The sequence below is a fragment of the Urocitellus parryii genome, chromosome 11 (genome assembly GCF_045843805.1).
Source record: "Urocitellus parryii isolate mUroPar1 chromosome 11, mUroPar1.hap1, whole genome shotgun sequence".
Classification (NCBI taxonomy): domain Eukaryota; kingdom Metazoa; phylum Chordata; class Mammalia; order Rodentia; family Sciuridae; genus Urocitellus; species Urocitellus parryii.
In genome coordinates, this window is record NC_135541.1 from 30,488,310 (window position 1) to 30,513,679 (window position 25,370).

At 50.1% G+C, this 25,370-nt stretch overlaps 1 protein-coding gene across 1 annotated transcript; it reads left to right on the forward strand.

The window, feature by feature from the left end:
- Window positions 1–1,617: 1,617 nt before the first annotated feature.
- Window positions 1,618–24,169, forward strand: Faah (fatty acid amide hydrolase). Its single transcript, XM_026397750.2, has 15 exons — window positions 1,618–1,922; window positions 10,359–10,472; window positions 12,316–12,450; window positions 12,672–12,805; window positions 12,903–13,109; window positions 13,349–13,389; window positions 13,615–13,739; window positions 15,092–15,217; window positions 15,732–15,829; window positions 16,322–16,421; window positions 16,703–16,743; window positions 17,320–17,359; window positions 17,821–17,929; window positions 18,464–18,609; window positions 18,811–24,169. The coding sequence occupies exons 1-15, from the start codon at window positions 1,728–1,730 to the stop codon at window positions 18,937–18,939; spliced, it is 1,740 nt and encodes a 579-aa protein (XP_026253535.2). The 5' UTR covers window positions 1,618–1,727; the 3' UTR covers window positions 18,940–24,169.
- Window positions 24,170–25,370: the final 1,201 nt, after the last annotated feature.

The following is a 25,370-nucleotide window of genomic DNA, read 5'->3' on the forward strand; positions in this document are numbered from 1 at the left end:
CAGCTGCCTCACCAGTAAAATGAGAAAAATGCCTTTCCCGTAGGGCTGTTGGAAGGACAAATGAGATAAAGCACACAAAGTCCTGTTATTGTAGGGACAAACGAGGCAAGGCACCAAAGATAGCAGGAAACAGTTTTATTTGGCTGCAGCCAGGTTCAGAGGGCACAGCTTTTGCTGTAATCAATCAATCCCCTGAATCAGGTAGTTTCAGTTTTATACCCAGCATGTAAGGAGAGAGGCTCAGAAGTTCACAGTCTGCAGAAGTTCACATAAAAGCAGCTTTTTCTTTCACTGTTTTGGACAAGTTAACCCTTCAAGGACAACACCTGAGAAGGAGATAGCTTCTTCTCCCCTTTCTTCTCCCCTTTCTTTTCTCCCCCTGCTAGTTGTTACAATGGAGCCCAGTTGGTAACTTATCTTAAAAATGTAGATATCTCTGTGAAGCCCAGTTCAAGGCCAGAGGGCTTGTTTGTACATTTCTATAAACTACTATACTGTGTATGTTTGTGAAAAATTAGTAAGGGGGTGTCCAGCACCTGGAGTGCTGGTATCATCTCAACCAGTGGACAAGTAAAACAGGGCGACAGGAAAATAGGAAGTTTATCTACAATGAACTCTTTTGCAGAGACTCTTTTGCTGACTGTCCTAAAATCAGCCATGGTGAAGATTTCTGGAGAAGCCCAGTTAATACTTTCTGTGGAGAAAGGGGGTGCCACTTCACAGTGTGAACATTGTAGGCAGGAATGGGGATATGTGTGTGTAATGCATGCCCCCCCAAGAAAGGGCACTAGACAGGCTGGGGTTGTGGCTCAGCGGTAGAGCGCTCGCCTGGTATGTGCGAGGCCCTGGGTTCCATCCTCAGCACCACATAAAAATAAAATAAAGATGTTGTGTCCACAAATATTAAAAAATAATTCTCTTTAAAAAAAAGATATTGTGTCCAACTAAAAAATAAAAAGAAAAGAAAGAAAGGGGCATCAGGCTCCATTCCTGCTTCATTCTTTCTGTTTACTGGGTGTGAAGTCCAGGAGGGCCCAGGACTGGGACCGGGTAATCCAGAGAAGAGTCTGGAGGGAGTGGCTGGGGAAAAGTACAAATGATGGACACTTTGGGCCCTCAAGAAGAGTGGGGGCGGGGCCGCTGGGACTGTGGCTCAGCGATAGAGCGCCTACCCTAGCACGTGTGAGGCCCTGGTTCCATCCTCAGCACCCCAGGTTGGGGAGAAGGGGGCGCCCTGTGGTGCAAGGCCTCCATGCTTTCCCAGGAAAGATGCTGCTGAGGAGTTTATGAAGTCGATGGGGCCCAAAAGTCAAGTCTGTTGCTGCTCTCAATCTTCTTGGACAGCCTGTTCCACTGAGCGCTGGCTGGATCGAGTCTTCCCGGGCTGAGGCCTGATTACAGTCTGCGGTGCCTAATTGCTGCTATACTGGTGCTTCTTCCGAGGGCGCCCACGTGGAGCGGATGCCCTCGGCTGGCAGCACAGGCTGGCCTAAAGTGCCAGGACACCCGGAGCGATCCCAGCCGGCAGCCCCATTTGACCTTGACCCTTGCGCGTCGCCAGCCCGTGTCTCCGCGCACTCCCCCGCGGGCCCGCGCCCCGCCCCTCCTTCGGGCGGGCGCAGAATCCCGTGCGATCCAGGCCGGGTTTTGCGGAGGAGCCGTCCGGCTGCTCAGGCAGATTCCTCGTCTGTCTCCCTCCACTCGGCATCAGTCGGCGGCGGGAGATCATGGTGCCGGACGAATTGTGGCCGGCGCTGTCTGGAGCCTCCGGGGCTGCCCTGGTCTGCTGTTTCGTGGCTGCGGCCGTGGCCCTGCGCTGGTCCGGGCGCCGGTCGGCGCGGGGCGCCGCGGCCCGGGCGCGGCAGAGGCAGCGAGCGGGCCTGGAGAACATGGACAAGGCGGCGCAGCGCTTCCGGCTCCAGGTGACCGCCCAGGCCGGGGCGGGGGTGGGTAGGGCGCGGGGGTAGCCCCGGTAGCACTTTTAGCACTTTTAGCCTCCCGGACGCGCGGAGGACTGGCGGGCAACGCAGGTGTAGGACTGCCTTCTCTTCAGGCATTCTCTCTTTCCCAGCCAGGTAGGGCTGGGTGAGGTGGAGGAAAGAAACGAAAGGCACAGGTCGGGTCGTGTAGGTCCATCGCCACACCGGGTCAAAGAGGAGCTTTGCTCGGTGCCAAAGGATTTCGAATACGGACTATCTGAATGTTAGAACGCTAGTGTGAGTACCAACTATACGCCAGTATACGGAGTCTTGGCCCAGGCATCCAGAGTTTAAGGTTCAAGCTTGTTGGTTTGTGCATGAATATCTTCAGAGCAAGCCAGAAAGAGACTTGCCCAAGTGCACAATGAATTGTTGGTAAAGCTAGAGTGGAAGTCTTCTCAGCTCCTGCTGTCCAACCCCTGACAACCCTTTCCAACAGCAGGTTTAGTTCTAGCCTTCCCCGGATGATCTGTCAATAAGCTTTGCTTCTCCCTGTGCTACTTCTGGATCATCTCAGTGTGTGTGTTTGACTGCAGGGGAGGTGCACACTGGGGGAGAGGAATGGCATCTAGAAAAGGGACTTTCCTCCAGGTGTATGAAAATTGGTCCCACTTAGAAACCAAAATGCTGACCTCTGGGAGATATTCTGACATGCAGAGGGAAAGAAGACTTACCTTGGGTGTTTGTGGGATCTCCCAGGTAGTGGGCACACGCCTGTAATCTCAGGGGCTCAGGAGGCTGAGGCAGGAGGATCGAAAGTCCAAAGCCAGCCTCAACAAAAGCGAGGCACTAAGCAACTCAGACCCTATCTCTAAATAAAATATAAAATAGGGCTGGGGATGTGACTCAGTGGCTGAGTACCCCTGGGTTCAATTCCTGGTGCCCTCCCCCTCAAAAAAAAAATGAAACTAATGGATGACTTCTCAACCAGCTTGATGAGTGGAGTTTGGAACCAAATACATTTTATATATATATGTCAATGGACCTTTATTTTATTCATTTATATGTGGTGCTGAGAATCGAACCCAGTGCCTCACACATGCTAGGCAAGCACTCTGCCACTGAGCCACAACCTCAGCCCTGGGAACCAAATATATTTTTATTTCAATAAGTAAATATGCTCTGGCCTCAGGAATGATGTGAAGTAAATTGAAATTTACAGCCAGCCAAAACTTTACCCAGATTCAGGGCCACACCCTAGTATCTGATGCCCAGTTTCCCTAATCCCTCTCCTGCTCCTCCCCACTGCAGGGAGCTGGAGAGTTCCACTGGGCACCTAGGTTCTAGTTCAGGCTCTGCCCAACTCAAAAATCACTTGCTATAACTGACCACCTGCTAAGTGGCAATTTTCAATGACTCCCTCTCTGCCTTCCATCAATGTACATCCTCCTGACTCCTGCTGTTCCCATCACCTGGGAGATCTAATTTGTTATACATGATGGCAAAATGCGATTCAATTCATATTATATATAGACAATTTTTCTTTTTTTTTTAATATTTATTTTTTGGTTCTCGGCGGACACAACATCTTTGTTTGTATGTGGTGCTGAGGATCGAACCCGGGCCGCACGCATGCCAGGCAAGTGCGCTACCGCTGAGCCACATCCCCAGCCCATATATAGACAATTTTTCAAGACACTGATTGTACACAAAGTATTTTCACACCATTCGTGTCTTGTACTTAGGGTAATGATGTCTAACTCATTCCACCATCATTCCTACTCCCATGCCCCATCCTTTCCCCTCTCTCCCCTTTGCTCTATCTAAAGTTCCTCCATTCCTTCCATGCTCCCCCACCAATCACTATTATGAGTCAAGATCCTCATATCAAAAAACAAAACAAAACAAAAAAACATTTGGCCTTTGGTTTTTTTGGGATTGGCTTGCTTCACTTAGCATAATATTCTCCAACTTCATTCATTTACCTGCAAATGCCATGATTTTATTCTCTTTTAATGCCGAATAATGTTCCATTGTGTGTATATATTGAAGGGCATCTAGGTTGGTCATTAGTCAGTTTTTAGAGTTCTCTTCTCCCAGATTGGGAAGTCCCTGATGTTCAACCCAAACTGGTTGTTGACAAAATGCCAACAGTATTGGTTGACAACTGATCACTACCTAATCAGGGGTTCTTCACTGCTTAGTCTCTTCTTTGGCTGAGCAATGGAGATACCCCTCACATAGGGTCCTCCTGATGATCCCTGGTTCATTCTGGACCACCCTTGGCTGCTCCACTCCTGTCCTTCTGTGAAGCCAGCTGAGTTCTACCAGCTCTTAGCTCAGTGCAGCGAGCAGGTGCAGGAATCTGCCCACAGTTCCTGCCCACAGGAAGGAATCCTAAGAGTCAAAAGGAATGCATTTGACTGGCAGGGCTGGGGGGGAGGGGCGTTGTTGGTGGTAGAAGAATGACTCTTTCTGCATTTCCACTTCCCAGCATCATTTTTTTAAAGAACAGAATCTTCCAGGACAGACATTTTGAATCTGAAATACAAAGAGGTGTTTCTATACCCTTCCTGTAGCAGGAGACCTAGCCTCTAACACCAAAGCTTGGCCCTTTCAGGAGGAGAAATTACATTTTTGGGTTTCTAATGACCAGAAATGAAAGGACTACTAGCTGGGAGCCCCTGAGGTTCAGCAATCAGTAAAGGGGTGTTTTGTTTTTGTACCAGGGATTGAACTCAGGAGCACTTTACCACTGAGCTACATTTCCAGCCCTTTTTATATTTTATTTTGAGACAGGGTCTCACTAAATTGAGGGTTCTTTCTAAATTACTGAAGCTAGCTTTGAATTTGTGATCTTTCTGCCTCAACCTCCCAAGCCACTGGGATTACAGGCCACTCTCCCCAGTTTTTTTTTTTTTTTTTTTTTTTTTTTTTTTTTTTTTTTTTTTTTAGCTGTAGTCTCACTATGTTACCCAGGCTGATCTTGAACTCATGGGCCTTGAGTGATCCTTTTGTCTTAGCTTCCTGAGTAGCTGGGACTATTGGTGTGCACCATTTAACTGGCTAAGGGGTGGGGTCTTGAAGCCAATAACTTTGTAGGCTTTGGGGTAGGGACCAGCCTTAGGACCAATTCCTTCCTCTGCTCATCCCTGTGGTGCCCTTCTTCTAGGCTCTGGGTCCTTAGATGAAGGAGGCAGGACCAGAGGCTGTTCAGCAGCCTTTCTTCTGGGACTTTCTTAACCCAGCTCTGAAGAGCAAGGGCCATTCAGAAAAGAAGGATCCAGGCAGCCCTGGGAACACACAGTACTTTTGTAGTATCGTCTCCCTGATAGATAATGGACAAAGCTAGCTAGCTGTGGACCAAGGAGAACACACACTGGATGTATGTGTGATTGGGTGTGGGGGGTGCTATGTATCTCTGAGTCATCACAAAATGGTTCACCTCTTCAGAGCAACTCTAGAGAAAGTTGTGTTTTTGATAACTCTGTTGACCATGGAGGTTTACTCAAAACAACCATTCACCCGTTTTTCCCATCTGACCCTTGAGTGAGTTTGATAGGCTTTCTAGACTGAAGGGAGACCATTGCTAAGGCTGGGACAGGCACCACAGGACACTGTGCCTTCGAACCCATGCTTTTGGTGCACCCTCAATGCCTTTTCCATCTTATATACCCACCCACTTAGCAGAGACCCACTGGTCCTATCAATGCCACTTCCTTTCAACTGGATCCCACCTCTGGTTCCATCTCCTGGCTTTCTCCAAGTCTGCCTTACACAGAACTTTGAGATAATTCAGTAGGTGAGTTGAAGGAGAATATGATTACCATTGAGATTAGTGGCAAACATGATCAAATGGAGAGATGTCTTTTTAAAAAAAAAAAATTAAACTCTCATCCCAGCCCCTTTTCCTTTTAATTTAATTTATTTAGGAAATATCTTGAAATAGAACAAAAACAATAAAAACCAGGAGGGAAAAGAAAAGTGACAGGGAAGGCAATCCAGGAGACCTGAAATTAGGACAATAGGTGGTTCAGGAGACAACGAAGCTGAGGAGAGGCAGTGCTTAAAAGATAGGTAAGGTAGCCCCCTCTTGAAAAGTTCCCACGCAGGGTGGCCACCCAGTGAGGACATCAGTATACATCCCTGCGTTCTCCACACAAAATGAGTTTCCCCATGTTCAGATGGGCCTTCTGGAGGCGCAGGCTTACTTTGGTGTCTTGTGAAAGAATGTCTTGCCTGCCTAATATTAGTTGAAGACTTAAAAATAGCTGTTAGCAACTGTATCATCAATTGTCAACAGGAAGAAACCTAGGAAAGAATTAAAATGCGGGGATGGTGTGGCTGATACCTTGCAGCTGTCTCTGTGGGCACTTGGTGACAAGGTGGGAGGAGACAGCCAGCAGACAGCAGGTGGTAATTATCCCGGGGTGGTGGGCTCTCTGCTGATCTTAACTTCTTCCCCATATTAGGTATTTTCTTAAAAACAATGAGCACATATTTTTATAATCAGAAAACCCCCACATTTTCTGTTTCCATTGTGAGATGAGAGAGGCAGAATGTAGTACTCTGTATAGTGTGATCATTTTGTATAAAAAGAATAAATGTAAGTAGCTATATATGTTGTAGGTATTTCATAAACTTTTATTTTTTTATTTTTTATTTTTTTTTAAATTTTTTAATATTTATTTTTTAGTTCTCGGCGGACACAACATCTTTGTTGGTATGTGGTGCTGAGGATCGAACCCGGGCCGCCCGCATGCCAGGCGAGCGCGCTACCGCTTGAGCCACAGCCCCAGCCCCCTCATAAACTTTTAAAAATATATATATTTGGGCTGGGGATGTGGCTCAAGCGGCAGCGCGCTCGCCTTGCATGCGCGGGACGCTTGGTTCGATCCTCAGCACCATATAAAAATAAAATAAAGATGTTGTGTCCACTGGAAACTAAAATAAATAAATAAATATTTTAAAAATTCTCTCTTTAAAAAATATATATTGATATATATATATTGATATGAGCACATATTGGTGCACCCTCAATGCACCAATATGTGCAATTTATTTATTTTAGTTGTAAATGGACCTTTATTTTATTTATATGCAGTACTGAGACTTGAACCCAGGGCCTCACACATGCTAGGCAAGTGCTCTACCACTGAGCCACAACTCCAGTCCCTCATAAACTTTTTTTTTCTTCCCCTGTAAAAGTTCATTAGAAACTATTAAGAATAGTTTCCTTTTCAGTAGAGGGACTGTGTAGGGTGGAGGGGTATGTGTGTGAATGATCACTTTTCATTTTATGTGCCTAAAAACAAACAAACAAACAAACAAAAACAACTCAACAAGGGTTATCTGGTGTATTTGCGTAGAGATCAGTGACCCACTTTTTTCTACTCTAGTTTTCTGTATTAAAAAACATACCAAGGGGACTGGAGATATACCTCAGTTGGTAGAGTGCTTGCCTCATATGCACAAGGCCTTGGGTTCAATCCCCAGCACCACACACACACACACACACACACACACAAAGCGGGGGGGGGGGGGGGCATACCAAGTGCTGGGATTGTAGCTCAGTTGTAGAGCACTTGCCTAGCATATTGTGAGGCACTGGGTTCAAGTCTCAGCACCACCACATTAAAATAAAAAAATAAAGGTCCATCAACAAAATATTTTTTAAAAAGAGCATACTAAGGCTGGGTTTAGTGGCACATGCTTGTAATCTCCCCTTCCTGAGAGGCTAAAACAGGAAGATTGAAAGTTTGAGGCCAGCCTTAGCAACTTAGTGAGACCCTGTCTCAAAATAAAAATACGAAGGGCTGGGATGTGGCTCAGTGGTTAAGGGCCTCTGGGTTCAATCTCTGGTACTCCCCCTCCGCCCCACCAAAGGCAAACCAAGTAAGTATATCTGTTTAACAAATTCAGGGAAGGGGGCTGGGGATGTGGCTCAAGCAGTAGCGCGCTCGCCTGGCGTGCGTGCGGCCCGGGTTCGATTCTCAGCACCACATACCAACAAAGATGTTGTGTCCGCCGATAACTAAAAAATAAATATTAAAATTCTCTCTCTCTCTCTCTTTCTTTCTTTCTCTCCCTCTCTCTTTAAAAAAAAAAAAAAAAAAAAAAAAAACAAATTCAGGGAAGGACTCCTGAGGACATTAGGTATAATGGCCATGGTCAATGGGGGTGGAAGGTGTTCAGTTGTGGAGGTGTGGTGCGTTTAGGGTACAGAGGAGTCTGACAGGACCATGGCTTGTAAGTTCCTTCTGGAACATGCGGCCAGATTGAGTTTGGCACTTGTCTGGTCCTAGAAGGAAGGGCGGGCCAGAGGGACAGGGCTTGGGCAGGGCAGCGTTAGGTTCCCTGTGTGACCCAGGAGAAAAAGATGAATGTAGGTAAGCGTCTTGGTGGAGGGATAGAGGTAGCCGGTTTTTCCAGAATTTGGTGACGGGTTGGATGTGGGTAGGAGGGAGAGGGAGATTCTTGAATGACTGGGTGTTCCCCTGAATAACTAAAGGGATGATGGTGCACTTGCCTGAGTGAGGGTCCAGGTCTGCTGAAAGTGTGTGGGGGGTGATGAGCTCAGAGGGAAGGACATGGAGCAGTGGGACAAGAGTAGCCCCATGAGTGGGTTCAGGCCCACTTGGATGGGACTGAGTGAAGGATCCTGAGGCTGTGGGGCAGGCAGAGGACTGGAGAGAGTCAGGGGCATTTGTGGAGGTGGAGTGGTAGCCAGGGAGTCCAGCTCCTAGCACATGAAAGGGAAGATGAACCCTGGAGAAGCCTCCAGGAGCTTGTATTTCCTGAATCTGGTTCCTTCTCATCTTCCAGGTTGTGGCTGGAGTACTGCCTCTTCAAATAGGCCAGCCTGGCCCATCTAAGTCAGTCTTCTAATTCCCGCCACAGCGCTTGTGGATCTGCTGTCTCACATTTGCCATGACCTGTCTGTGACTTAGCTTTTTATTTTCTGGGTCTTCCTGGTTCCTTCTAAATTCATAGCCCTTCACATAGTAGGTGCTCAGAATATGTTTGTTGACTGACTAAATCAATGAATGACAGAGGAAGTAGTGAAGAGGCAGGAGGGAAACCAGGGAAGTGAACTATCGATCTTCAGGAAGAATTGATGAGGATGCCTCATGGAGATGTGAAGTAAAGTCAAGGAGGTCTCTGGTGACTTGGCAGAAATAATAGGGAGCCAGGTGAACAGTTGGGGCTGTGACTAATTGTGCCTGCTAATTGGTCTAATACCCTTGAGGATGGAAGCAGGTGGGTGTTTGTGGGAAGGGCTGACCCCAGAGATCTGGAACCGTGGAGAGCAGTCCCTTCCTCCCACGTGCAGTCCCTTCCACCCATGTGCTCCCCTTACCACACCCTGTTTTATTTTCTTTATCTCCAGGTCAAATTCTTGTTTGTTTACCTATTAATTCCCTGCTCTCTATCTCTGCCTTGTGTAAGCTCACGTGGGCACAGCTTTTCATTCACTGCCTAATCCCCATGCCTGCCATGGCACTGGTACAAAGGTGACACCTCATGAGCTGGTGGAATGAAAGTATAAATCCTTTCTTTCAGGTGTAGTCTCCAGCCCCTCTGAAGGAGTCTTGTTCTTGCCCTCCCTTGCAGGGGTTGGGTGATCAAATGCAGGTGGATAGCCAATGAGCAGCTTGTGCTAAGTAGGCAAAGTACAGCCATTTACCTTTATGGTCCTAGGCCAGGTACTTCCTCTCTGAGCCTGTTTCTTTATCTGCACAATGGGAGTGGTAGTAACTTTTTTTTTTTTTTTTTTTTTTTTGGTACCAGGGATTGAAGCCAGTGGTGCTTAACCACTGAGCCACATCCCCAGCTGGTTTTTATATTTTATTTTGAGACAGGGTCTTGCTAAGTTGCTTAGAGCCTCAGGAAGTTGCTGAGGCTGGCTTTGAACTTGCAATCCATCTGCCTCTGCCTCAGAGTCGCTGGGATTCAAGCGTGAACCACCACGCCCCACTAGTGGTAGTAACATTTAATCAAAACGTGGAACACAGCCAGGGGTGGTAGCATACTCCTGTAATCCTAGTTATTCAGGAAGTTGAGGCAGGAGGATAGCAAGTTCCAGGCCAGTCTTGGCAATTTATTGAGACACTGTCTCAAACAAAAACAAAACCCAAGGATCGGTGTGGTGCCTGGGGGAAGTAGGCCTACAATGGTGATTGGTTGGTGCAACTGCTGGGCTTGGCCTCCAACAGGCTATTGAAGGAGGGATATTCATTGCCCAAAGGTGGAAAGGGCTTGCCCAGGCCAGGTCCTGGCCCTGGTGTCAGAACTGTGTCTGGGCATGTCTGTTGTGGATTGGCATGTGGAACTGAGCTTCTGGAGTATGTGGGGGCTCAGGGGCCTGGGCCACAGGAATCTGCTGCAGGCTCAGGGGCCTTTGGGAAGAGGGGACTGATCTGAGTGTGTCTCTCATAGAACCCTGACCTGGACTCAGAGGCGCTGCTGGCCCTGCCTTTGCCTCAACTGGTGCAGAAGTTACAGAGTGGAGAGCTGTCCCCTGAAGCTGCGCTCTTCACCTATGTGGGAAAGGTAAGGTTGCTGCCCTCCAGCCCCGATATTCTGCTCACTCTTCCTCCCTTTCTCTGTAAGGTGTGTGAGGAAAACCTGGCCTAGAATGATCCTGCTGAGGGCAAGGGTGGGACCAGAGTGCCAGGGACTACCAGGGAGGGAAGAGGCCAGAGAGCTCTGTGTGTGCGTGAGTGTGCACGTACATGTGGGGGAAGACACTGAACATGTTGTTTTATCTAGAAAACTGGCTTTCAGCCCAGACTTTTCTGTCCCTTACGCCTCCACTCTTTGGTCACCAAGTCTGGTCTGTTCTATCTTCTGTTTCTCTTCAGTTCCTCCCTTATCTTTATCGTCCTTCAGCCACCCTGGCCTTCACTACACTCACCAGCAGCAGCCTCCTGGCCAGGTGCCCTTTCGGCTCTGCAGTCCTTGGTGGTCAGGAGTTCAGGGCATTAGAGTGTCAGAGCTTAGGACCTGCCATGCTCTCCACTGGCTTTCCCTTTGCTTTGTCCCTGGGCTTGGCCTCCAACAGGCTACTGAAGGAGGGATATTCATTGCCCTGGCTGAGCCTTTAGGGCTCTGAGCAGGATGCCTCCATGCTCACCTGGCCCCTGCCCCCTGCCCTGCCAGCCCTCTGCATGCTCTCTGTCCACAGCAGGCCTGTCTTCTTCCTTTTCCATGCCCATGTGGGCTCTTTGTGGACAGTTTGCCTTATTTGTCTTTGAACCTTAGTACTGAACACACAGAAAGTACTCAAGAAATATGTGCAAAAAAGAAATGAAGGATAAATTTTGCATTACGAGTGTGACTTGTGTGTGATAGTATGACCGCTAAGCAGATGGGGCCTGCATATTAGGAGAGGGGTGATATGACAGGTACTCAGCTGAGAGAGGATGAGAGAGCATGGGTGGCAGGTGTCACTGATAGAATCTCAGCAGATGGTGATGCTTTTCCCTAACAAGGACCCTGAAAGGCCTTTACTCTTCCTTGTCACTAGAAGAGAGAGTTTTAATTACAAATGATGGGCTCCTCCCTTCTTGCCTTGGGTGGCCTGGGGATAGATGTTACACAGTCCTGGGTGTGGCAGCACAACCTGCCCCCCCCACAGGGGGGGGGTCTCACAGGAACCAGAGGAGGCACTGAAGGCTGTACAGGGCTCTCCCCTAGCCTTTCCTCTTGGCCCCTGAGTCTGTGGTTGGGGACTCTAGATAGACCTCCACAATCATTCCTTTCTGTCATCATCCTTCACTGCAGCCAGTCACTTCCATGTGCCTTGATTATCAGAAACAAGAGGCCTTGGGAAAGGGGAGGTTGGGCTGGGCCAGGTATGGGCCAGGCATGGGGTAGAGGAGACAGTGTTGGGCTGGGGCCTGAGTTTAGCCAGCTCCACAGTTGACCCTCAGGTGACCTGATGTGGAGGTCTGCCCCTGTCTGGTTCTCATCTGCCTCGCTGGGCAGAGATTGGCTTAGAGGAACGGGAGCAGAGGCCAGTGGTCATCTTTCTCTCAACTCATCTCTTGTTGGGGAATATTTGAGGACTGTATCTTGCTCCCCCAAGTGTCCTGGCCCTGGAGGTTCTCCCTCTCCACCCCCGTCTCTGTCTTCTCTTTCTTTTTGTCTTCTCTCTCTTTCTCCTCTCTTTCTGTGTCATGAAGTTGAAAGCTGGAGATAGGATGAGGCTGGGGCCAAATGTCCCCAGCTAGGTGGATGGTGGGCACTAGGTGTTCCTGGCTGTGGGCCAGTTTGCTGATTACCCTTTCCCTGGGTATATTTGAAAAGACCAATTTTATATGATGCACATTTTACCACAATTAAAAAAAAATACCATTTCACTTTACTTTGTTTCCATTTCTCTCCTCTTCAGGCCTGGGAAGTGAACAAAGGGATCAATTGTGTGACTTCCTATCTGGCTGACTGTGAGACTCAGCTGTCCCAGGCTCCACGGCATGGCCTGCTCTATGGTGTCCCCCTGAGCCTCAAGGAGTGCTTCAGCTACAAGGTACACCCTACTGTGATATCTGTTCCCCTCTGTCCCTGTAGCCAATTCTGTGTCCTGGGTCATTTGGGTCCCTCAGAGGAAATATCAAGTCCATAGGCCTTGAGAGAGGACCATGGATATGCCTGGCCTCAGCAAGTATGACAGTGGTGGAGGGGACTGTGGGCTGCAGAGGGGCTCCTGACTCATCTGCATTGTCCTCTTGGTGCTTGTGCTTCCTCCAGGGCCATGACTCTACACTGGGCTTGAGCTTGAATGAGGGAGTGCCAGCGGAGTGTGACAGCGTGGTGGTGCAGGTGCTGAAGCTGCAGGGTGCTGTGCCCTTTGTGCACACCAACATCCCCCAGTCCATGTTCAGGTTGGGTCTCAGGGGTTGGGCCTCAGTAAGGTGAGGTGGGGTGGGCAGGGACACCAGTGCCAGCATGACCCAGGCTGACCTGTTCTGTTTCCTCCAGCTATGACTGCAGTAACCCCCTCTTTGGCCAGACCCTGAACCCATGGAAATCCTCCAAGAGCCCAGGTGGCTCCTCAGGGGGTGAGGGGGCCCTCATTGGGTCCGGAGGCTCTCCCCTGGGCTTAGGCACTGACATCGGGGGAAGCATCCGTTTCCCTTCTGCCTTCTGTGGAATCTGTGGCCTCAAGCCTACTGGGAACCGCCTCAGGTATGGTGAAGCTTCTGGAAGCTTCTGGGCCCCTTGCTATTTGACCTTGGCCTAACTAATCACATCTCTGGGCTCCAGGCAAGGATTCATTCACCAGGTTTTTGCTGGGAGGAGTATTACCATCACAGTCATATGTGGTTCCTAGTTTCCTGTGCTAGGAATTTAGAGATGTTGCTTGGGCTTGAGGGTGGGCAAAGGGTAGCCATTTTCTATTTCCAACATTTGTGTTTCTTATTCAGCAAGAGTGGTCTGAAGGGCTGTGTCTATGGACAGGTGGCAGGTGAGGTCTGGTTCCTTCAGTCCCTGGAGGAGGGTGGGGGTCAGCCTGATCCACCTCTGTCCCTCTTTCTCTGGGGGGCAGTGTCTGGCTACCAGGCCCTCTAGATTGAGTTCTGACCTTGTCTTGCTCAACTCTTGGGCCATAGTCCAACTCATGCTTGCCAGCCCCAGAGCCTATTGGGGCTGGATGACCTCTCTTCCCTCCCCTCCCCTCCTTGCCCCACAGTGCAACTCTCAGTGGGCCCCATGGCACGGGATGTGGAGAGCCTGGCGCTATGCCTGAGAGCCCTGCTATGTGAAGACATGTTCCGCTTGGACCCCACTGTACCCCCAGTGCCCTTCAGGGAGGAGGTGAGTTGGGTGGAAAAGGGGGAAAGGGGGTGAATTTCTGAACCTAGTCATTGTGGGCAGGTCTCCCAGGCCCTGTCCCAGGAAAACTGTCCCCAGATCTGAGGGCAGGGTCAACTGCTACTCCATAGATAGACACAAGGTGGCGCTCTTGTCTGCATTTGGAAACCTTCAGGCTTTCAACCTCTGCTGGTGTCAGAGGACCAGTCAGGACCTTTTTCTCAGCCAGAGAACTCTTGTACCTAGGTTGTATTTTATTCTCAGTAAATAGCAGCCTTACTTATAATAGTCCTGTCTAAATCCCCAGAAAATAGCATGCTTGTCACCTAGGGTGAGCAAGCTGTGGGTAGTGTAGAGTTCCTGCTCCCCAGGATATCACTAAGACAGCCCCATTGATCAAACGAGCTCATTACTTTCTGAAGTGGTGGAACCCTGCCTCAACAGCCTGAGCTGTGCCCCAGAGGGTGGATTGGGGAGTCTGGATTAGGCAGGTCTTCCAACATGCATGTTGGCTGTGATTAGGTAAGGATCATGATCTAATTGTTGAGGACTTGGGAACAGCAGGCTGAGGACCTTGAGATAAGAGGTTCAGAATCGTGGGGTGTAAATGTCATTTGATGCTTTTTACTGAAGAGCTGATGAAGACTGTTCAAGGATCAATAGGATGCTGGTCTTGATGATACATTTCTACAATCCCAGCAAATCAGGAGGCCCAGAGAGGAGGATCAAAAGTTTGAGGCCAGTTTTGGGATAACTTAGTGAGATCCTGTCAAAATAAAAAATAAAAATAAAAGTTCTGGGGGGTGTAACTTAGTGATAGAGTACCCCTTGGTTCAATCCCCAGTATCAAAAAAGGAAAAAAAAAAAAAAAGAGAGAGATGGGGAGGGAGGGACAGAGGGAGAAGAGGAGAAGAGGTCCCTCATTGATTGGAAAGTTTATCAAGGGGACAGGGCAAGGTAGTGGAGCATATTGGCTCAGGAGACAGAATGCCTGAATATGGGCCTAATCTTATCTCTGCATTGGGTGACCTTAGGCAAGTCCCAGTCCAACTCTGGGCCTCAGACTCTAGATAAACCTCAAGCCTCAGTTTCCTCATATGGCCAATGGGAATCCTCATACCTGCTCTGTCTGCCACCAAGTCATTGTGAAGGTGTTTTATGAAAAGGTCATATGTGGAAGGGACTGACCTTGCTGATGATCTGTTTTCAGGGGAAACAGTGCCAGAGGGATCCAGGCTGTAGCTTTATAGCTGTGTCTGGGGCTGAGTAGCCTCTCTGGCTTCCAGGAACTCTGCTCAGGCTGTCCTCTCCTGTTCTGCTCCTGCCCTGACCGTGCCCTCTATGTTTGCTCCCAGGTCTACACAAGCTCCCGGCCCCTGCGTGTGGGTTACTATGAGACCGACAACTACACCATGCCCAGCCCAGCCATGAAGCGGGCCCTACTGGAGACTAAGCAGAGCCTTGAAGCTGCTGGCCACACGGTGTGACTATAGGAACCCACAGTCCTGGCATCTCCTTTCCTCCAAGGCAGTCTTCCTGGTTCTCACGGCCATTCCCTCCCAGGCCCCCAACCTCTTGATTGTTTAATTATTGAGGATGATGACTGTCACCCTATGGGATCAGTATGTAGATGGCAGGGCGGAATTATTGAAGAGAGAAGATCATGAGAATTCAGCCAGCGCTGGGTAATGTGTGAGCGCTGCATTTGGTTTGGCGGTGGGCAGTGGGGTTCTTAACCCTAGACAAGGTACACAGCCATCCAGAGGTTTCTGGGGCCCTGAAATGGTAACACTGGGAGAATTCTACGACTCCAGAATTCTCTCATGAGGGACATTTTTACGGGGAGTTTTCATGGGCCAGTAAAGCATCCTTTATGGCTCTTGTGAGCGCTACCATGTGGCAGAATGGTTACAGCCTATCCTCAGGGTCCCTGGGACAGCAGGTGGAGTCATGGGAGCCAAGGGTTGTTAAGTCTGGGGCCCTCAATCCCTGCAGCTGGTTCCCTTCTTGCCAAGCAACATCCCCTATGCTCTGGAGACCCTGTCATCAGGTGGGCTGTTCAGTGATGGTGGCCACAGCTTCCTCCAAAACTTGTGAGTACTGATGGGCTTCAGGGTCTGTGGTGGAATCAAATAAATGCCCAGCCCAGGGATAGCAAGACCTAACTCAGCTGCACACGAAGAAGGCCTGGGCCTCTGGGAAGGGACCTTGCTGTCCCTCCAGCTGTGCAAGTTGAGCCTGGAGACACTTTTCCAGGGAGAGTTTGGAAAGGTGCCAGCCTGATGGGAGGCAGAATTGTGCATCTGCAGCCCCTGAGCAGAGCTGGCTGTCCAGTAGAAAGTGGGCAGGGGGCTTCCTTGTCTGTCTGGGGAAGATTAGAGTTCAGGATGGGATTATGGCAGGAGGATGGGAATATAGATGAGCATGGATTGGAAGGAGGCAGTCAAAGGGATTGGAGACCATTAGTTACTGGAGTCTGATAAGGAGAGATGGGGGAAGGGTAGAGAACAGGGCACAGTCAGTGAGGAGCAGGCCAGGAGGGATACTAGGGTGGGAGCACCAAGACTCTGCCTTTTATCTCCCAGCAAAGGTGATTTTGTGGACCCCTGCTTGGGGGACCTGATCTTAGTTCTGAAGCTGCCCAGCTGGCTTAGAGGACTGCTGGCCTTCCTGCTGAAGCCTCTGGTGAGGGTACAAAGAGTGTGAGGGGCTGAGGGTCAAGGGAAGCTCTGGGGTCGCCCATCCTGTGATGCCCTGTGGTCTCTGGCTCTTCCCAGCCTTCCCTTGGCCTTTCTGGGCAGGCATTGCTGTACTTCTCTCCACCCCAATTGCTCTCCTCCCCATCCTCTCCAACCTTCTTGTCTAAAGGGGTGTGACCTGGGCCTGGGGAAGGTATGGAGTGGGTGGCATGGTGGCCACCCATTACCCCAAGCTTAGTCATTGACCCTGTGTGTGTTCCTGTACAGTTCCCACGGATGGCATCCTTTCTCAGCAGCATGAGGCCTCGGTGAGAACATTTCCATGCTAGATGTCTGCCCCTATCTTTCCCTGACCCAGATCTGAGTCCAGGTGGTTTCTGACAACTGGAAGTAACTTCTGGGATGGAATTGGATAGGCACGGGGCAACCTGTGTGACCCCAGGGGGACCTTGAAGCATAGGGTCCAGATCTGGCTGGAGAGCAAAAGCAAGGAGGGAACAGAGGAGAGAACTAGAAAAGATGGACCTGGCGGGGGCACAGGGATCAGAAGGAGTTGGCCCTGGGTGACACATGGGGTGCTGGACACTGGGGAACCAGGTGAAATGCTGTTAGAGATCTGAAATGAATGGATGCATGGGGTCCCATCTTCTCCTTAGTGGCTCAGACTGGAAAAGCAGGGCACAAATGACCCCATTTCCAGCCCTGGTGTCCTGTGGACTCACTCCTCTCACCTGTAACACTTAGGACCTTTGACAGCCCTGGCCTCTCCGGGATCCTGAGGATAGTAAGAAATCAGTCCTGGTCTAGGGCTGGCTCTGCTGTGGAGTCACTAGGTGATCCTGGCTGTGGCCATGCTGGCTGGTGACTTCACTCTCTCTGCCCAGGTCGGCTGGAAAGCTCTGGGAACTGCAGCATAAGATTGAGGTGAGGCCTGAGCCCTTACTCTACAGTAGGTGGCAGGGGAGGGTGGAGTTGTTCAGGGCACCTGCAGCAGGGTCTTCTAGCCACTGCTCCCACTGGTCTCCTGGAGAGACCTGTCATCCCCGCCCCCTACCTCCATCCTGCACGTTGGGCCCTGCTCTCTGATGCTCATCTGCCCAGGTCCCATGGGGCTGGGTCAGCATAGGACTCCTGTTCTTTGCCCCTTTGGAGCTGCCTGTGGCTATGCAGGACATGGCTTCACCTCAGCAGGAAGTGTCTATAGTTTGGGCAGGAGGTGGAGGTGGAAACAACAGTGTTCCCACGAAGCTTTGCTGCCTGCCTGTGGACCTCTTCCTGGCTCAGCTCAGATCCAGCTGCAGGTGCTGGGACCAGACCCCAGCCACTGTCCCTGTGTTGAACTGTCCTGGTCTGAGCACCTCCCTGGTGTGCTGGCATTCCCTCAGGTGTACCGCAATTCTGTGATTGCTCAATGGAAAGCACTGGACCTGGATGTTCTGCTAACCCCCATGCTGGGTCCTGCTCTGAACTTGAATGCCGCAGGCAGGGCCACAGGTGAGGCCTGCTGCCCCACCTGCTCTCCTCACACTCCACCTGCCCCTTCTTTTCTATGGATTCAGCCCTGAGCCCTGTGGAGCTACTGGAAGTACAGGAGGAGCATTGAGGGAGGACCCCAATACTGGGGGAGCACTCCGCTCTTGGGGGAGGCTGGCTGGCTGGAGAGATGGGAGTCATGTGGGATGCTCTGGGAGGGAATGAGCTCCCTGTCATAAGCACTATTCAACTTGGGGATGTTTAGTTAGAGTCTACTTTGGGAAATGGTATTTGAATCTAGATGAGATCTAGATAAGCCAAGAAAATAGGAATGATGTTCGAGGCAGGGAAACTACCTGGGCAAAGGCACAGGGCAAGCATCTGTGGATCTTGCAGGGCTCCTGGACTTTGCACTGAAACACCAATCCTGGGAGAGGGCTTTTCCCTGACTCTGGAAGCAGGGTGCTATTTCACAGGGAGGGTGATCAAGGCCTAGAAAGGACAGTTGGCTCTGCCAGTCTCAGGGCCTGCTGCAGCCACTGTGATGTGTTCCAGGGGCCATCAGCTACACCGTGCTCTACAACTGCCTGGACTTTCCTGCGGGGGTGGTGCCTGTCACCACAGTGACTGCTGAGGACGAGGCCCAGATGGAACATTACAAGGGCTACTTTGGGGATATCTGGGACAAGGTGCTGAAGAAGGTGAGGCCTGCCCATGCCCTCAGTCCACTCCCTGCCCCAGCTCTGCCTGCTGAGGAGGGAAGCCTCAGAGCTGTTTTTAAGCGAGCCCCCAGGCTAAGCCGGCCTGCCTTGCTGCCTCTCCTCTCTAGTGGGGCACATGCTTTCTGGGCCTGGAGTGGGATTCTGCTTTGCTGTCCATCCTGATACCTGTGTCCCCTGCAGGCCATGAAGAATAGTGTGGGGTTGCCTGTGGCTGTGCAGTGCGTGGCTCTGCCCTGGCAGGAAGAGATGTGTCTGCGATTCATGCGGGAGGTGGAGCAGCTGATGACCCCTGAAAAGCGACCGTCCTGAGACTGCCTTTCTACCCAGCTCCAGAAGATCTGAGACCCATGTGCTCTGTGGCCTGGTCTAGTCAGAGCACACTGTCACCTGTGAGAAAATGTTAAGCATGGGGCAGGATCTTCCAATGTCCCCTCCCCTGGCCCCCTGCAGAAGTGCAGACCTCACTCCCCTCTGGTCCCCTCTCCAATATGATTCCCCACCCCATGTGGCAGCCAGCAGGTGTGACATGGCCCAAGGTACCAACAGGCAAAATATACCTCCTCCTTTGTGCACTTTCTGGGCATCACCCTTAGGGTGCTGGGTGCCGGAGCCAATTAAGAGTAGGATTGGCTTGACCTTCGGGAGCCATGTCACTCTCCTGATTCAAAATCTCCCTTGGCATCCGTCACCCACAGAGCAGGTGCAGCTCGTATCCTGGCCCTCCACCCAGGCCCCTCTTGTCTTGGACTCAGCCTAGCTTTGCTGGATACAGCCCTTAGTCTTCCTTCCTTCTTTCCTCTCTGTGACATGCCTTTTCTGTTCTTCCACCACTCAGTCCTTTGAGGCCCCACTTGGATTCCTCTTTCTCCAGGAGGCCTTCTGTCTTTCTTCTGGGCCCTGGAGGGTGTGAGCTGTTTCTTCCTGGTCTGCCCTTTTGGGGTGGGTGGCTTCTGTGGTGGGTCTGCCTTCGTGAGCACATGGCTCTCCTTGACAGCAGGGACCTCACTACTACATCTTTGTCCTCTGTGACCAGCACAAAGCAGCAGGAGAATCACCTAATTGGGCTGCAGGGAATTGAGTGGAAGCAGAGCGCCCTGACTGGTACATTGGGCAGAGGAGCCCACTGGCAGGATTGGCCACCAGGAGACAAGGCAGTCTGGTAGAGAGCCCTTGCAGGGCCTGCCAAGGCCTGGATTGCTCTAGAAAGGCTTCTTGGATGAGGATCTATGCTGAGTTTAGAAAGTTCCTAGAGGCTGAGGTAGTTGAAGAGGACCTCCCACGGAGAAGGGACAGTATATCCAGAGACTAGATGAGCTTGATAACAGGTTTGTCGAATAGGCACAAAGGAAGCAGAGATGCAGCTGCGTGAGGCCGGACCAATGTGAACTTGGGTGGCCAGGTCAGGAACTTGAATTCTTTCTCAAGAGTGATGGGGACACTCAAGGGGTCATATAGGTTTGGGAGGAGAGTAGTTTGGAGTGGCAAGGCCTGAGCAGCTGCCCAGGATTGAGAGGCTATCTGAGAAGTGACAGTGGGCTGAAGGTGAGCTCCGCAGCTGTCTCTGCCCTGTCCTGTCTGCCAGCTGGCCTCTTGCTGGACTGCACTGCAGGTGGGATATGAGGTGGGGGTGGCTAGTCTGTGACACCACCCTCCTCAGCAGAATGCCCTGATTTAGGCCACAGCCTTATTCTCCTGTAGCTGAAGTTTTGGGGCCTGAGCCCTCAGGGAAAGATAGTCCCCTCCCCTCCCCCTGCCAGCCTATTTCACACTGTTTTTGGAGCATTAGGTAATTTCTCTTGCCCTTCCCAAAACTTCCTTCTCTATCCTGATTTTTCTACCCCTCTGGAAACCTGCCAGGTGGCAGGCCCTGTGGTACCTGCACTGCCCACCAATGCTGTCCTTGCCTGGGAGGGGCCACTTTTGGCAGATATGTGACCCCACACCTTGGAGCTGACTCAATGGCCCAACCTATTTTGCCCTGATTCCTTGTAACCGCTGCTGTAGTTTTGTCTGTCATTCCATAGAGCCACCTGCCATCTGCCCCAGCTTCCTCCTCCTGCCCATTTCCCTTTCAGTTGCTGATGTCATCGTGCTTTCAGACACAAGGCTGCAGATTGGTGGCACTGCTCCTTCATCTTCCTTCACTGGCTCATTGATTCAGCCCTTGGAGGCTCAGCATGGCCACATCCAACCTGCAGCTGAACAGAGCTAGAGACCAACCTGAACCAAGCCTGGCCCATCCTTTAGAGGCTCCTGGGGCAGATGGACATGACCAACATGCCTGCTCCCCTGGCCATCAGAGCTGGCAGGAAGGATAGAAAAGGGCAGGGCCTCCATGCCGCCAAGGGAAGGGGGACATGGTCACAGAGCACATGAGTATCCCCTGTGTAACTTTTTTACCACTGTGCTCTTGTGTAAGCTTCTCATCTGAGCACTGCAATAACTTGCTACCCCGCAGGGCTCCCTGCTTGCATCCTCCCCTCCCAATGTATCACAGGGTAGCCAGAGTGATCCTTCAGAAGTGTACATCAGATGGGAATCTCTTGCTAAAGTCCTTCCAATGGTTTCCCAGCTGGCCTAGAATAAAATCCAGTCTCTCCTTGTGTCTTACAGAGCATGTGGCTTTGTAAGAGGTGCTCTCGTCCACCTCTCTAGTCTTGGAGGTCTCTTTCTCTCGTCACTTGTGCTCTGGCCACACAAGCTTTCAGTTTCTTGATCATCTCAAGCTGGTCCCTGCCTCAGAGCTTTTGTGTTAGCTGTTCCCTCTGCCTGGAATATTCAGTCACCTTCTCTGATCACTAGCTTGTAAAATGACCTACCTGGTCACTTTCTAACATGTCATCCTTTGTACTTTTTTAGTGTATTGTCACTATCTGAAATCACTTATGGGCTTTTGTCTCCTCCACTAAAACAACTATACTTTTTCTTGTTCATGATTATATTCTTAGAACAAAGAGTGCTGAGAAGGTCCTCAATTAATTCTGTGAAATTAAGTGAGCATCTGCTGTGGGGGCCAGGTACTGTATTAGTGATGGGACTGCAGTGATGTATAAGATAGACTTGGCTCACCTAGGGCCTTGAGCATGCAAGGCAAGCACTCTACCAACTGAGCTGTATCCCCAGCCTGGCTTCTGTCCATTTGGAGCTTACACTCTGGAGGATATTTCTGGAAGGCAGGAAGGCAGGCAGGTATGGTAATAAAGATCCATGAATATTTAATACATGGAGTTATAAGGTGAATTTTGATTAGGAGAAAAGGAGGACAAGCATTCTGAACCACATTTACCAAATACCTACTCTGAGCCAGGCACCTACCTCCAGTCACTTAGAGTCATGTCATTTAATTCTCCTGTTAACCCTTTTAAAGGCATTTTTGCCCCATTTTAAAGAAGGATTATGAACCTTGCCCAAGGTCCCATTTTTCTAGCTAGAAATGGGGGATTTGAATTAAAACCTGAGTAAGCCTCTGTCAGGGCCTACATAGGCCCTTTCTGATATCCCATGATGCTGAAGCACATTGAGCACATAGCCAGAGGAGAGAGAGCAGAAGTGCCTCCTTCCTGCCTGCCAGTCTGCTGGCCTCAAGCCCCAAGTCCAAGGCTGCTGCCTTTCCCCACTCACCATGTCCACGGCCACAGCACCTTGCCTGACCATCCTGCCTCCAGGCTGATATCTCTGTCCTTCGCATGGCAGTAAGGGGACATTCCTCAATGCACATCTGATTGCCCTTAGGGTCTTTAGTATCACTTGTGCCAAGTGTGTAGACTCCTTGCTGTGACCCACAAGGCTGCACTCTACCTGATCTGCCTCTGGCATAGTAATGGCCTCAGCTCCTTGGCTTCCCAAGTGCTACATCCTGGTCACTCAGCCTGAGGGCAGCTCTGAGCACCATGTGTATCTCCCAACTCTATGCCCCAAGCTCACCTGCCTGGAATGTTCTCTGCTCCCCACTTCAAGACCACTTCCTTATTCAGGGTCAGATGATTGTCCCTCACAACTCCACCAGCTGGTGTTGAAAGTGCTACCTTGTAACCTGGGCACAGTGGTGCATACCTGTAATCCCAGCTACTCAGGAGCCTGAGGCAGGAGGTCTGCAAATTGGAGGCCGCCTGGACTGTTTAGTGAGACTCTGTCTCGAATATAAAAAAAGACTGAATGTAGCTCAGTGGTAGAGCCTCTGGGTTCAATCACCAGGGCCCTTCCCCTCCCACAAAGTGTGCTTCCTACATGACTTAAAGCAGGGACTGTGTCTTAATGATAGAATCCAACATCTGTTAGACTGTGGAGTTGATAGCCCATCATCATTTGAAAATTGGGCATTATTATTTCCATTTTGTACATGGGGAAACTGAAGTTCAGATAGGGTGGCTGATTTGTCCAAGGCAAATCAGTAAGGGGTACAGAAAGACTTGAAAACCACATGGTTCACTCCAAATTTTGTGTACTTTGCTCATTAGTTCAGTTACAAGAACAGGCATTAAGCATGCTCTGGGTACTTGTCTGTGTGCTGGGTGACACAACCACTTGGAAGACAGAAGTAACACCCATGTACTTGTGTTCCTCTACTGATGCTGTATCCTTTAGAGACAGACATAATCAAGCCATGAGTTTCCCAACCAGGTCTATCTTCCCTTCACATTTCTCTAGCTGGCTGACTTGGCTAGATCTTCCTCAATTTCCCACACTTGGGTTTAGAATGGTGACCCTGGACATTTTAGGCTGGTGAGGTCACTTGGGGTCCAGACTGTAATAAAGTTAGCCTTTGTGTGCCCAGCACCCAGCACCCAGCACTGTACCTAGTACTCAGTGGATACCCAGTGAAGGCTTGTTATTGATGAACCCATTTTGGCTACTCAAAACTACTTCCTCTTCTCATCCTCAATAGGGAATTTTCCATCAGTCCCTGATCCTTGACTTTTATTGCATTTATTTGTTTTCAGAATTTTGGTTAGTGTCCCTAGAGACAAATAATTCCCCTCTATACCCAGCGTAGGTCTTTCTCCTGGTCCACAGATCCTCATTCACCCACTTCCCCTATCCCCCCAATCCCTCCTCTCCCTCATCCATCCAATGATGGATTCCTCCCACAGTGCATCAGAGTAAGCAATAAGAAATAGGCCCTGCCTGAATGGAGCTTTTGTTCTACTAGCAAACAGAAATCAAATGTGTAATCACACAAAATATTTGTTACAAGTGCAATAAAGGGCTGGGTTTGTGGCTCAGTGGTAAAGCACTTGCCTAGCATGTGTGAGGCACTGGTTTTGATCCTCAGCACCACATAAAAATAAATAAAATAAAGGCATACTGTCCATCTACAACTAAAATGAAATAAGTAAATAAATACTTTAAAAAGAACTGTTAAAAAAAGTGCAGGGCTGGGGATGTGGCTCAAGTGGTAGCGCGCTCGCCTGGCATGCGTGTGGCCCCGGGTTCGATCCTCAGCACCACATACAAACAAAGATGTTATGTCTGCCGAAAACTAAAAAATAAATATTAAAAAATTCTCTCTCTTTTAAAAAAAAGTGCAATAAAGTGGATGTCCAAGGTGTTATGAGAATAACACCAAGTGGAACCCTATCTTACCTGCAATGTGTATTCAAGGGAGTGTGTCTTAATGCTTTGTGGAGGAAGTGACATTGAGAACTGCATTGTTACAAGACAAAAGTGTGTTTCAAGAAGGGTGAAGCCAATGGTCTCAAATGCTGCCGATGCAACTCGGTGGAGTTCTCTGCGGTGATCTGTGTTGAAGCCTCACTTGACAGGGTGGAGGAGGGAGTGGAAGGTTGCCGCAGTCTGGCTGGGCACAAAATAACCGAGCCACCACAAAGCCTTGTAGATTCAAACAGCAACTCTTTATTCCCGGACTCTCACCGACACTCTACTCTCACTTCCCGGGAATACACTGCCTCTACCCGGCTCCGCGCACCAATTCCCTCAGAACCCCGCGAGAACTCCACGGGAACTCCAAAGAGCGGGCGTCTGAGGCAGCAGGATATGCCCTAATTCTGGAGCCGCCCTATTCCCAGCAGGATCCACCCTAAACCCGGAGCCACCCTAATCCCTGAGCAGGGTCACTTTTCAACCCCAAAATTCCATGCGTCACTCCTATTTGGCTATGGCTCTCAGCAGAAGGTGACAAAGGCAGGAAGTGTGGAGAGCTTGAGAACTTGGCTGGACAGGGAAGAAAGCAGGGGCAGTGACTGTTTTGGATGTAGGTTTGAGAGAGTCCTTTATTTCCCCTTAACAGAGGAAAGAGTTAGTGTGCCCAATGCTGTTAGGAAGGAACTAGTAGAGATACACTGAGGAGGGACAGATAAAGGCCACCACTCCTTCACTGAAGAATCAAGCACCTATCTTGTGCCAGGCACTTTGTAAAAGGTTAAAGGTCCTTGCTTCTGTGGAACTTAGTTTTTAGATGGGGAGAAGGAAATAAGCACACAAATGAACAACACAGCATGAAGGAGAAATTGAGTGGGGTGATGTACTGGGTGGTGCAACCCAAGAATATATGAGGTAGCTGGGTCCAGGGTGTCATGGGGTGTGCCACACAACCCAAGGAGCTGGGGATGTCAGGGGACAGCAGAGTTTGGTGAGGATGGAGCAGGGCTGGGGAGGAAAGTGGCCGAAGGACAGAGGACGGTTCCATAGGTGCTTTGGAGATGATGGAGTCAGGAAGGTGGATGACTCAGGGTTATACCTGTTACTCAGGTTGTGACCACTGAGTCAACTGTTGACTACTC

Bases quoted from the DNA above. Each gene is read 5' to 3' on its own strand.
- Faah (XM_026397750.2), top strand. From the start codon at position 1,728: ATGGTGCCGGACGAATTGTGGCCGGCGCTGTCTGGAGCCTCCGGGGCT. The intron at 16,744-17,319 runs GTGAGAACATTT...CTCTCTGCCCAG, and splicing joins CTCAGCAGCATGAGGCCTCG to GTCGGCTGGAAAGCTCTGGG. The intron at 18,610-18,810 runs GTGAGGCCTGCC...TGTCCCCTGCAG, and splicing joins GGGACAAGGTGCTGAAGAAG to GCCATGAAGAATAGTGTGGG.